This window comes from Strix aluco, chromosome 1 (genome assembly GCF_031877795.1).
Source record: "Strix aluco isolate bStrAlu1 chromosome 1, bStrAlu1.hap1, whole genome shotgun sequence".
Lineage (NCBI taxonomy): Eukaryota > Metazoa > Chordata > Aves > Strigiformes > Strigidae > Strix > Strix aluco.
The window spans coordinates 19,521,749-19,535,314 of record NC_133931.1 but is presented as its reverse complement, the minus strand read 5'-3'; the positions used below and the strand labels follow the sequence as shown (position 1 = coordinate 19,535,314).

General features: G+C 40.6%; 1 protein-coding gene across 7 annotated transcripts in view; it reads right to left on the bottom strand.

The window, feature by feature from the left end:
* NUDCD1 (NudC domain containing 1) overlaps positions 1-13,566 on the bottom strand; it is a 62,785-nt gene that overhangs the window by 47,766 nt on the left and 1,453 nt on the right. Inside the window, exons 2-5 of one of the 7 annotated variants that reach the window (XM_074809679.1) lie at positions 11,296-11,387; positions 10,273-10,454; positions 7,575-7,698; positions 2,799-2,953 (exon numbers count right to left, since the gene is read on the bottom strand). In XM_074809679.1, the coding sequence (XP_074665780.1) occupies positions 2,799-2,906 (108 nt within the window). In that variant the 5' untranslated portion in view covers positions 2,907-2,953; positions 7,575-7,698; positions 10,273-10,454; positions 11,296-11,387. Of the gene's footprint in view, positions 1-2,798; positions 2,954-3,788; positions 6,693-7,574; positions 7,699-10,272; positions 10,455-11,295; positions 11,388-13,566 lie in introns of those variants that run through there. The other 6 variants (XM_074809925.1, XM_074809759.1, XM_074809842.1 and 3 more) reach the window with 6 other exon arrangements.

Genomic DNA, 13,566 nt, shown 5'->3' with positions numbered 1-13,566 from the left:
ACATTAATTTTAATTGTGGCCGTTGCTGACTTGTAAGCTATACTTGGCTGAAAACAATATTATTTGTAATACACATTTAACTAATATATGGCCAGGCACAGTTGTAATGAGACACCTCGTTGATGTTTCTGAACACACGTTCCTTTTTATACATATGCAAACATGTTTCCTTTGCAAAACAGCACTGTATTGTGTATTAGGACACAGGATGGCAGCTACTTATTTCACAGTCCAGTTGAACTGAAACTCGTGACAAGGTATTAACAAGCGTTATTTTCTTGAAGGTTACAATGGACCCACCAGTTCTATGGAAAAATATTTATTATTTCAATTTACTGCGCATAAAAATGCAAATTAGTGCCTGTTGTAAAATCCTTTATCTAGTTTATCTGCTAAGAAAGAAATTTACGCACTTTAGTACCCTTCTAATAAAGGAATGTATTGGGTGTCCATGTTGTGCTGGCAGTGGGGAGCCTCTGTGAGGAGGCAGGGGTGGCCTCTGTGAGGAGCAGCCGGGGCTGCCCCATGCTGGACACAGCTGCTTCCAATGCCTCTAATGGACTCGCCACAGGGCAGAGCTGAGCCTGCCAGCCAACATGGTGGTGTGGAGCAGAGGTTTACCTGCAGCCCTTGGAGATCATGGGGATGCAGGTTGTCCCCCAGCAGTCTATGGAGGACCACAGTGGGGCAGATATCCACACTGCAGCCCATGGAAAACCCATGTGGGAGCAAGCTGCCTGGTAGGAGCTTTGGGTGACTTTGTATCTCATCATCCTACTCTAGTTTTAACTGGCAATAAATTAAATTAATTTCCCAAAAGTCAAGTCTGCTTTGCCTGTGATGGTGACTGGTAAGTGAGCTTCCTGTTTTTATCTCAATCCACAAGCTTTTCTGTTTTATTTTCTCCCCTTCCCGTTGAAGAGGGGGAGTGAGAGAGTGTCTGGGTGGGTGTCTGGCAGCCAGCCAAGGTTAACGAACCATAAGGAAAAGACACAAAAAATGAGATTGTAACAAGCCACTGTTCACAGGCAGCTTTCTCTGACAAGCTCCTTTCTTTCAGATGTTCCTACTGGGAATCAAGATGATCTCAAAAGATTTGGAAGAAATCCCAGAAGATTATTCTGTTTCAGCAAGAGTCTGCCAAAGGGTCCAACTGCTTCTATGTTCTATGAAAAGTAAAGGAACTATCTTGCAGCTTCGGTTCTCAGCCTACCATCCTCTGGAAACCTGCATTTCCTGAAAAATCTAGAACTACCATTTCAGGATTTTCCTCAGCTTAGCCCTGGTCTCATAATTTCTAACCTCAGAACCCTGCAGAGTAAACTACACTCTCTCTCAAAAAAAAAGTCACACATCACCCTGTTTTCTTTTGTTGCACAAGGACACAAGCCAAATTTTTGGTAGCATGACAACGGGTATCTTCTTTTCCTCAGAGTCTTTTACTCTTTAATGACCAAGCACAATTGCATGTACCAGAAACAGTGTCCATAGAGCCATGTCTTTTCCCTCCAGAATGAAGAATAGCTTTGTAACGGAAACTAGTGCATCCATGCATCAAAATGGCTCAAAAGAAAAAGAAAGTTTCACTACTTAAGAGTATCAATATAAAAGCAGAAAACTGTCATGTTTTTCAGACTTGGCCTAGCCTGCTCACACTCCATTTCAAGTTTGATCAGGGCCACCAGCATCTTTTTGCCTCCCAGATTAAGCTATTAGTCCATAAATGCCTGCATTTCTAATTCTAACGCATACAGCTTCTTTCTTGCACAGAATCACAGAATCAACTAGGTTGGAAAGGACCTTGAAGATCATCTAGTCCAACCATTAACCTAACACTGACAGTTCCCATCTACACCATAACCCTCAGCGCTATGTCAACCTTACTCTTAAACACCTCCAGGGATGGGGACTCCACCACCTCCCTGGGCAGCCCATTCCACTGCCTAATAACCCGTTCTGTAAAGAAATACTTCCTGACATCTAGTCTAAACCTTCCCTGGCGCAACTTGAGGCCATGCCCTCTTGTCCTATCACTTGTTACTTGGTTAGAGAGGCTCATCCCCAGCTTTCTGCAACCTCCTTTCAGGTAGTTGTAGAGGGCGATGAGGTCTCCCCTCAGCCTCCTCTTCTCCAGACTAAACAACCCCAGTTCCCTCAGCCGCTCCTCGTACGACATGTGCTCCAGACCCTTCACCAGCTTTGTTGCCCTTCTCTGGACACGCTCGAGTCATTCAATGTCCTTTTTGTAGTGAGGGGCCCAAAACTGAACACAGGAATCGAGGTGCGGCCTCACCAGTGCCGAGTACAGGGGTAAGATCACTTCCCTGTCCCTGCTGGCCACGCTATTGCTGATACAGGCCAGGATGCCATTGGCCTTCTTGGCCACCTGGGCACACTGCTGGCTCATGTTCAGCTGGCTGTCAATCAAATCCTTATATCTGCAATGATTGTATTTTCAAATTAGCAAACAACCAACAAGTAAGGCAGGGGAGAAAGAGCCAGCAACTAGAAGTGTCTACTCTTTTCTTCAGCTTGTCACCGTATCTATCTTCCCCATAATGGAAGCAGATGCAACACTACTGCAATACTAATGCAATATTATTAACGAAAACATGTTGGAAACCTCAGTTAAAATCCTTTCATCCTTCCTGGTGAACTGCATTTCTGTTAATCTACCTGTCTTCCTGGCAATAGCTTCCCCCAGTTTTTGCATTCGGGTCCTACTTGACAGATTTTCTACCTTATCTACCCCCCCATCTTTTCAAATTTAATAATTTTTTTTAAAAGTTTATTCTTACCAGAGTCACTGACAGATTCATAACCCTTCCAAACTGATCGACATAGTAGACATTATCCTGGTACCAGGAATCAAGGTGAAGATAATTATACATGCCAAAAGCACGCATGTGGTCAAGGGTGTACTGATCATCACGAAGTTTCACTTCTGCTACAGCTGGGGGGAAAAGAAAAACAAAACACCATTTTAACATTTATTTATTTATTATTTAATAAAGTTCAAATTAATAATTTAAAAATAATTATTCCTTCCTTAGTCCATAGGTCTGGTTTATTTGAAGAAAAATACATTATGTATACATAGTTTAAAATTTCACCATAAACTTGGAAAGGTCATTCACACTGAAGGCCACTACAGTCACTCACTGTGATCAAGTAATAAGTATGACCATTTACAGTGGCCCATTGTGGTGGGTTGACCCTGGCTGGAGACAGGTGATCACCAAGCTGCTCTATCACTCCCCTCTGCAGCTGGACAGGGGAGAGAAAATATAACGAAAGGCTCTTGGGTCAAGATAAGGACAAGGAGAGATCATTCAGCAATTACTGTCATGGACAAAACAGACTCAACTTGGGGAAACTAATTTATTACAAATCAAAGCAGAGTAGGATAATGAGAAATAAAACCAAATCTTAGAACACCTTCCCCCCACCAGTCCCTTCTTCCTGGGTTTAATTTACTCCTGGTTTTCTCTATCTCCTCCCTCTGAGAGGTGCAGGGGGATGGGGAATGGGGGTTACGATCAGTTCACCACATTGCCTCTGCCGCTTCTTCCTCCTCATGGGAGGACTCCTCACACTCTTCCCCTGCTCCGGTGTGGGGTCCCTCCCATGAGAGACAGTCCTACACAAACTTCTCCAACATGAGTCCTTCCCACAGGCAGGACTTCACAAACTGCTCCAGTGTGGGTCCCTGTCACGGGGTGCAGTCCTTCAGGCACAGACTGCTCCAGCATGGGTCCCCCATGGGATCACAAGTCCTGCCAGCAAACCTGCTTCAGCGTGGGCTCCTCTTTCCATGGGTTCACAGGTCCTACCAGGAGCCTGCTCCAGCGTGGGCCTCCCACGGGGTCCAGACTCTTTCAGGTGCATCCACCCGCTCCAGTGTGGGCTCCTCCCCGGGCTGCGGGTGGAGATCTGCTCCACCGTTAACCTCCACAGGCTGCAGGGCACAGCTGCCTCACCATGGGCTGCACCACGGGCTGCAGGGGAATCTCTGCTCCAGTGCCTGAAGCACCTCCTCCCTCTCCTTCTTCACTGACCATGGTGTCTGCAGGGCTGTTTCTCTCACATATTCTCACTCCTCTCCTCGGCTGCAGCTGCACAGTTTTTCTCTTTCTTAAATATGTTATCCCAGAGACACTACCACTGTCACTGATGGGCTCGGCCTTGGCCAGTGGTGGGTCTGTCTCGGAGCCGGCTGGCATTGGCTCTGTCAGACATGGGGGAAGCTTCTGGCAGCTTCTCACAGAAGCCACCATTGTAGCCCCCCCACTATCAAAAGCTGGCCACGCAAACCCAATACACCTATACTGTCTCTTTCCATCATGTGTTAAGATCCAATTTGTCAATAACCCTCCCAAGATGAAACACACATGCAACAACAATGTAAAACATACTTTCAAGTCTACTTGGGAAGAGCACAAATCATTCCTGATACGTACATGGTATTACAGTGAGGGGAAAAAAAACTCTGCTCTATGGTAACTCCAAGAAAAAAAACAGGCAAAAGAAATATCCTGTCTAACTACATGGATTCCACAGCCTTAAATTCTGAACCAAGCTATCAACACTTGCAAGGAAAAGGATTAAAACAGTACAAAGTAGAATTAATACATGGTCGTTACAAAAAAAAAAAAAAAAAAAGTCTTTAGTACTCCCACTGAGGTTGAAATCTCAAGGAATGTCCATCCCGTCAAAATTTCAGACTAAGTTTTTTCTAACTGAAAGAGGCTACAAAGAACAGCTGTTCACTATAATGGTACCTTCTTCAAGACAAGAAGCATGCTACCTACAGTCATCCACTTGAGCAAGATTTTTCCACATAGAAATCCTCTCCTCAGCTACCAGTAATCAGAACTGAGATTATCCTTCTAAGACTAACCAAGTTTTTATTTGAACTAGCTACAGCAATTTCTTCCTACTCCATATCTGTAGAGACCAAGGACCTGTAGTTCCAACATCTCAAAACACAGAAAATCCTCAAGTTTTAGCAAAGACATTAGCAGAGGTCTAGTCCATCCTTCCGCAAATAGTCTCAGACAGACTGGAGTTCCAGTTAACTCTCCACTACAGTCATCCCAGGGTCCTCAGCTTCCCCGCAGGAAGTTTATCTCAAACTTCACACAGCAAGCAAAATCCTTTAGAACACTGGTTCTCAATCTGTGGTCCGCAACCCCTGGGGGGGCTGCAATGTCATCACAGGGGGCCTGAGAAGGCTTAAAGCAGGGGTGGAGAACATCCAGCCCAGAAACATATGGTCTGGCCCACAGCAAGCACTGCGCCTTCTTCTCTCACAGTCCCCTCCCCTCGATGCTCCTCTCATACTCAAGCCCCTTCCCCTTCCTGCCCTGACATGCTAATATATTCGGTGCTAGTATGCTTGGTGGGACCTATTTTAACTAGGTGGTTTTTCTCTTAAAGACATTTTCTTAACCCAATGACCCTCTTTAGGGCCACAACGGGGCTGAAATCTGTTCCTCCAAGTGGTGGCCCTGGACCCATAAACAAAAATATATGGTGACTGAACACAGACAAACAAGGGGGGAGGTGAGAAGAATTGTAAAAAGTTTTCATCAAATTTTCATGTAAAAATTGGCATCAAATTCAGAATTAGCATGTTAAAATACCATAATATGGGCCATTTGAGCAAGAAGAGTGTTGATGCTATTATTTAAAATTCATATGGAATCATTGCAATAAAGATATTATGAGTGTTGCATTAACAAATTAATTCATTTCCCTTTCTCTCCAAATTTGAAGATCCTTCATGAGAAAACTGAAATAAATATTTGATGCAGTCTAGTGCTTTAAATCTTGAATTAAGTCTTGGTGGTCCGCTCCCACAGAAGGTATTTAAAGGGGGTCTGTGGTGAAGGAAAGGTTGAGAACCTCTGCTTTAGAAAGTTATAAGTAAACTCTGTCAGCCCACGATGATTAGCCTTCAAACCCGGAGTATGGGTAAAGCACCTCAAGGCTAGTATTTCTCATGGCAACAGGTATTTTAGTTCCTACTTTTTCAGCTTCCACTTTCTTCTCCTTTCTGCTCAGAAACAGGGCAAAGCTATTTCCAGTATTTCACTTCCATCCACCCCTGTAACAGGGACCATTCACAACTCTATGCAGCAGTCCTCACCTTAGATTTCTTACACTCTTCTTTAGCATCTACTTAACATCTACTGAAGAAGCAGTAGTTTATTCTACTCTGTCAGAACACCAATTACTGCAAACAGTAGTTCATTTTGCAGTGCAATCAGCGCAATAGCTACCACAATACCATTAATCAGATAGTCACTAAATGGCTCAGAACTGACCCCATTAGAGATACTGGCTATTAACATAAAAGTGGCTATAGGAAACAGTGCAAGATTATACTGTCTGATTAATAAAAAATCCAGTCATACAAAATGCTTGCAAAATGACAGTATAATTAGCAATTAGTCTCCTAATCACTGTTGATATGTGCAAACCAACAGCATTAATTCCACTCAGCATAAAAAAATCATTATTCATATTCACCACACAGGAGGGATTTCCGTACCTCTGCAATTAATAAATTACTGTTCCCCAAGTCATGGCCCTTAAAAAGAACCCTAGAATATCAACAAAGAAGTGAGAAGAAAATATACCTGTCATAATGGGAGAGAGTGCTACCCATTCCAATTTCAACTTTAACTAATTATGATATTTTACATTAAATTACACTGTAGAAGAAATTAGAAGAATGTGTTGTGAAAACACATTTTAAAGCTGTTTGTACAATCAAGCTTTATCAGAGATATTCTTCCCAACACCAAGAGATGATGTGAGTAAACAATTAAAACCAAAACCAAATATAATCCAGGGTAATTATTTTCCAGTGAAACCAAATATGTCATTTACTTCCTGTATAGCTACATTAACTGATCTTCTGAAATTAGAATACACATGCAGAAGCACATAAAGCTTTTTTAGCACAGAAAACCTAAAATAGTCTTATTTTGTAAAGCCGCCTTTCTCCGTTTCTCCAACCCCACCTCCCCTCCCCCTAGACCCATTGCTACTGTCAGAATTGTAACTAAAACACATACAAATAGTGAAAATAGTCCAAACTAGATGCTTCCTAAAGCAAATGTATAAGCTTTCAAGAAAATTCTTGGAATAATATACTATTGATTAGCTGATTGTAAAGCAACAAATTTATAAAACCTGGAAGAACATAAATAAATCCTCTATCCTTTACTTTTTCAGCATGTAGTCCTGACAAGCCCTGAATAATAAAGGGTCAGGAATAGGAGATCCAAATCCCTTGCGTAATTGCAGTATGTAATTAATTCCTCATAAGCGGAAGTCAGAAACTATACAACCTGTAGGTGATTTTAAAACAGGAAATTAAACAAATGTGTATTGTAATGTCATGAAACACTTCAAATAAGGTTAACAACTGCTTGCAGAATGTATCTTGTATAGGTAGCTCTCTGCCAAGAAGTAATTAGAGGAAGTATTCCATCCTCAATTAATTGAAACCCATTTTGTCATCAAGTGAAATCTGTGCACAAATGCCACCTGCTATCACATACCATGTGCTCAGATAGTTTATAGAAGGTTTTACACTAGGATGAAGTTCATTCCTTCCTTTCTACAGTCTTCTAGGTTCAAGTTTTCTTGATGGTCCTTGGACAAATGAGGAGAAAACCAACAGAGCTGAGTGCAAAAAAAAAAAAATGAGGGACAAAAGAGAGAAGAAATGAAGACTTTTAATAAAGTAAATTCAGAAAAAGAGAAATTAATATAAAGGGAAAAGAAGAAATACATCAATCATATCATCACCTTAGTCACAGTTACAAAGTTTTACAGTTTTTTCTTTGGCTGTTTGGTCAGGATTTTTTGCTCATTTTTTTTTTGCTATTTGGTTTGAGGTTGTGGGGGTTTGTTTTGGTTTGGTTTGGTTTTTTTTGGGGGGGGTTGGTTTAGTTTTTTGTTTTGTTTTTTAAGAGTCAGACTAATTCACTACCTTCAGGTTTTTGGGTTCAATTAACAAGCAGCAGTTAACAACAGCAATTCAACAGAATGATACATGGTCTCCTTGAAGTTTCTGATTAATAAATCTGCACTACTAAAACCCAGGAATATTTATTCATACTCCGTCATACCAGAAAAGTGAGCAAATATACAGAATGTATAAATCAAATCTCAGCTTTCAATATTATTTCCCAACAATCTCATTTAGGCGGTATATTTCAGACCAGTACAAAAAAAATTATGCCACTTTTCTAGAATTGTATTTATCTCCAGCTCCATACTTAAAAAAAAAAAAAAAAGACTCAAAATAGTTCAAAGATCATTTTCACTCACACTGCCTTTACTTAAAAGCAAAAGCACTAAATACAAAGAAACTCAAGAATCAACAGGAGTAAGACGTCACTAACCTAACTGGATCTTATTCTATTACTCTGCGCTGCAGAAAAAAATCCCCTCTGAATAAAGAACACTATAAAAGGACTTATACTTTAAATGAACAGTGAAGTCTTAGATCTGTCATCAAACACTATGAAGCTGAACTGGGGGAAAAAAAAGTAGAGGATAAAGGGTGAGAGATGCTCCCCACCCCCACTCCCCCTTTTTAGATGTTTTACTGAATACATAAAAACAACTTTACAATACCAGAAAATATGTAAAATAATTATATCAACATATTATTTGGGGGCATTGAATGTTACATGCTTGTATGTCATACTTTGTTTTGCAATGCCACCCAGTGGACACAGTTTAGTACTTCATACACATTTATCTACTAGTAGAAGAGATCACATTAATTTATTTTCTAGTATGAGCATTCAAAGATCCTCTATCCTAACAAATCTATCTAACAAACATGTTTTTACTGTTAATGGCAGCATCATCTCACTGCAGTCCTTGAGTAAAAGTACAAGGTTTGTTTATTTTACTGCAATGTGTTAGTAGACTAAACACAAAAATTTACTGTTCAGTAAACACATAGCTTGCTGAAAACAAGCACAGGCAGACAGATACCATGCAATGAAGTATTTTTCTGCCTGATCAAATTACTTACACAGGTGTGAAAAGTAAATGGCATCTATCATGCACTAAATTGAACAAATAATTTGAATGAGATCCAAAAACTAGCAAGGCATTTGTGAAAGTATCATTACACAATGCCTTGATTTATAAGCTGACTTGTGCCAGCTGCAAGAACCATTTTAACAACAGTTCCAAGGCAGAACTTGCCTCCTTATTAACATTTTCTTTCTCAAGAAATTAAAGGACAACACAAGAACAGATACACATGTGCCTGAGACTTAAACCTAGATTTATGAACTACAGCTGTAAAACACAGAATCATCTAGGTTGGAAAAGACCTTGAAGATCATCCAGACCATCCATTAACCTAACACTGACAGATCCCAACTACACCATATCCCTCAGCGCTATGTCAACCTGACTCCTAAACACTTCCAGGGATGGGGACTCCACCACCTCCCTGGGCAGCCCATTCCAACGCCTAACAACCCATTCTGTAAAGAAACACTTCCTAATATCCAGTCTAAACCTTCCCTGGTGCAACTTGAGGCCATTCCCTCTTGTCCTATCACTTGTTACTTGGTTAAAGAGGCTCATCCCCAGCTCTCTGCAACCTCCTTTCAGGTAGTTGTGGAGGGCGATGAGATCTCCCCGCAGCCTCCTCTTCTCCAGACTAAAATGTCTGGAAGTGGCTCACAGTTTTTTAGTATTTTCCATACATTAAAGACTTTTTTCTACATTTAATTTTTCAAATGGAAATGGAAAATGCAAATGGAAATCTCTATAAATGTTTGAAACATATCAGTGCCTTTGGGTCCATAAAAAGACACAAATACATGTTTTCCATGTAGCATTACTAATGGGCAGCTACTTTTCACTAAAGTACAGTGAATGGGCAACTACTTTTCACTGAAGTACAGACTTTCCAGTCTAAACACGCTGCAAATAGGGCAGTCATTTATTAACACCATTTTTCAAAAAAAGTGATAAAAAACCCATAAATTCACACGGTCAAAGGAATGCACCCTCTGCATATTCTCCTGACTTGCAAAAGGAGCTCCATGTTTGAGTGAATGATTACTATGCCTTTCAGCTGTTACTGTATCAAAAAGCATACGCTACAGCATATGTATAATGGTTCTGCCAAATAGACAAGATACAGAGGAAAGGCATGAGAGATATCCACATTTAAATAAATTCTAAGCCTCTGGAAAAAGGAATGAAGTTACATCTGACCAGTGAAAGTCAAGAACACGGTTCTCATTCCTTTAAAAATGTTGTGCATCTTAGACATGCTCCTTGTTGGAGACAAGGATTTGCCCCACAATCACTGCGTTGGGCTCTGCTGAGATCACATCAGGGCAGGAGAGGTGGCAGTAAATGAGACGCTCTTTGCTCTCTCCCAAAGGTTCAGTGATCTAAAAGAAAGGCATTACAAAGTTCAAAGCAAAGGAAGAATTTGAAAATAAGTTATGAGAATAAACTAAGGAAAATAAGGAGAAAAATAGACAAAATTTAGGATGAAGAGTTGGGAATTAAAGGTATAATAGTATGGGACTCGTTAGTAGTCGAAACATGTTACCAGGATGAGAAATGTGAAAAGAGAATGACTGTGAAAGTTTAGATTAACTAGGACAGAATGGGTAAGAGTAAGGAAGAAATACAAGAACATACAAATCAGAGTATTTAAATGGAAATATGAGATATCAAAATTTCACCATTCTTCTTCACTGTGACCATATATTTAAGAAATTCACTAGAAAATTCCCCTCTACCACAGATCTAATAAATAAATAATTAAATAAATGTTTTAAATTTTTTCTGCTTCAGCTGCACATCTGACCACAGCAAATTCCTGGCAACCACAATTTGACAGTTAAAGGCAAATCAGAACTGAATACTAAGTTTTACACAACAGTGAGAAAATTAAACTCATTATAGTCCACATGAGCATGACACCACCACAAGTTGCCCCACAATACCGCGTGCTGCGGTACCTGCTCCAGTAGTAGCCTGCGTCAATTCCATGTGTCACTTTTTTTTGGTCATTTTATTTTATAGCTAGCAGTGAAATTCATAAAAATAGATAATTATAAAAACATAGATGAAAATATTGACAAAGAAGATTAATGCTTAATACACAAGTTTGTAATAACACTTCATAAATACTTCAACTACAGCTGAGTTAACTCAGTTCTACTTAAGAATGAGCAGCTATTTGTATTTATTGTCACTTATTCCAGGTACTCTAAACCTCACGTGTTCATCTTACTGCCATGAAATTTGGGTTGCCACACAGGCAGAAGTCCAAATCCCAGGTCATTTGAGACAAGCACTCCTGAAATAGTTTCCTGGAAAACAAACAAAAAATTCAACAGTCTTTTTACATTAATCTTCCAGATTCTACTACCACATTTTTGCACACAGTTGTGAACAAAATCAGAAATTAGTCATGCTGACAGTGTTCCTAAACATTTGACCCTCTTTTAAGCCATTGTACTTTACTCACTCCAACTTTGAGGAAATAAAATCAAACTCTTCACTCAGTGACAAATATTAATTTAATAACCCACAAACTACTGACTTCTTCATCACATTCCTGAGACTTTTAATCTGCTCACCAATGTGCTAGAAAGCAGAAGTAAGTCCTTGGCCTTCTCAAACAGTATTAATTTCTTCACCCATACAGTAATTTGAAAAAGCCACAGCCTACACACCATCCACAGTCTCTACAACTCAACCCATTATTCCTGCGCAACATAAAAGTTACGTTACAGAAGGATGCCCTCAGTCTAACGCGTATGTAGACCACTGACACCAGGAAATACAAAGTTCAGGTACAGAACATCTCTGTACTGTGAGGAAACTGCCTTGAAGTAAGCAGAAGAAAGCCAGCAAGCAGAGCCAGCTGTATGGCCTGAGAACAGGCTGAAATATGGAACATAAAACATCTAGAAGATGGATATAGGGCCTGGTTTGGTTTATATTTCAGGTTACTAGTTTTAAAAAACAACAATAACAAAAAAGCTTTCCACTCTTCAGTGGACTGATCTATATATATACAAACACACACATGGAATGGAATAAGTGACTTGGTCTTAATGATTTTGTAGGACAGTCAAGTAAGTTAGACTGGAGTCAGGGTCTTTGTGCTTTGGGAAGTGGAAAATGAAAAGAACACAGGCACACATATCAATCTTCTGTCACACACAAACCAATCTTCTGTCACACAAGTTACTGTAACTATTATGTAGAATATCTGAATGGACAAGAACTGACTAGATCCGTCTCTCCATTAGCAACTCCATCATTCAAACATTTTAATGAAAATCTGTAATCCTCATCTATTTCGAACAGGTGCACAATTGACTATCCAAGAACCACATAGCTTGCTTGACCATAAGCAGAAGATCAAACAAAGGACAAACTGAGAGACTACCCACTCTATGCGAACTGTTGCCATCTTTGACACAGCTGTAGTACGCTTCTAACACACATACACTCACATTTGGACTGTCTTTTGAAAGGTGACACTTAAATCAATCTTACAGTAAAAATGACAAAATACATAACAAAAATGTTACTCTCATTAAATTTTACAGTCCTATCATAGATACACATACAGTATCACCTTAATCTCATTCACTCGTCCTTCAATAAACAATTCACATACAACTTCCATCTTACTGGTGACAATTCTCCATGGCAAACACGCCCTTCTGACCCTCTGCTAATACAACGTATTAAACTCAAAACTAAACATATAACAGGTAACTCTGTAGACAGGTATATTCTTTAGTAAATTATGAGGGAGAGATCAGTCACAGAATCAAAGAATCGTCTAGGTTGGAAAAGACCTTGAAGATCATACAGTCCAACCATTAACCTAACACTAAAAGTTCCCAACTACACCATATCCCTCAGCGCTATGTCAACCCGCCCCTTGAACACCTCCAGGGATGGGGACTCCACCACCTCCCTGGGCAGCCCATTCCAACACCTAACAACCTGTTCTGTAAAGAAATACTTCCTAATATCCAGCCTAAACCTTCCCTGGCGCAACTTGAGGCCATTACCTCTTGTCCTATCACTTGTTACTTGGTTAAAGAGACTCATCCCCAGCTTTCTGCAACCTCCTTTCAGGTAGGTGTAGAGGGTGATGAGGTCTCCCCTCAGCCTCCTCTTCTCCAGACTAAACAACCCCAGTTCCCTCAGCCACTCCTCGTAAGACATGTGTTCCAGACCCTTCACCAGCTTCGTTGCCCTTCTTTGGTCATGCTTGAGTAATTCAATGTCCTTTTTGTAGTGAGGGGCCCAAAACTGAACACAGGAATCGAGGTGCGGCCTCACCAGTGCCTAGTACAGGGGTAAGATCCCTTCCCTGTCCCTGCTGGCCACACTATTTCTGATGCAAGCCAGGATACCACTGGCCTTCTTGGCCACCTGGGCACACTGCTGGCTCATGTTCAACCAGCTGTCAATCAACACCCCCAGGTCCCTCTCTGACTGGCAGCTCTCCAGCCACTCCTC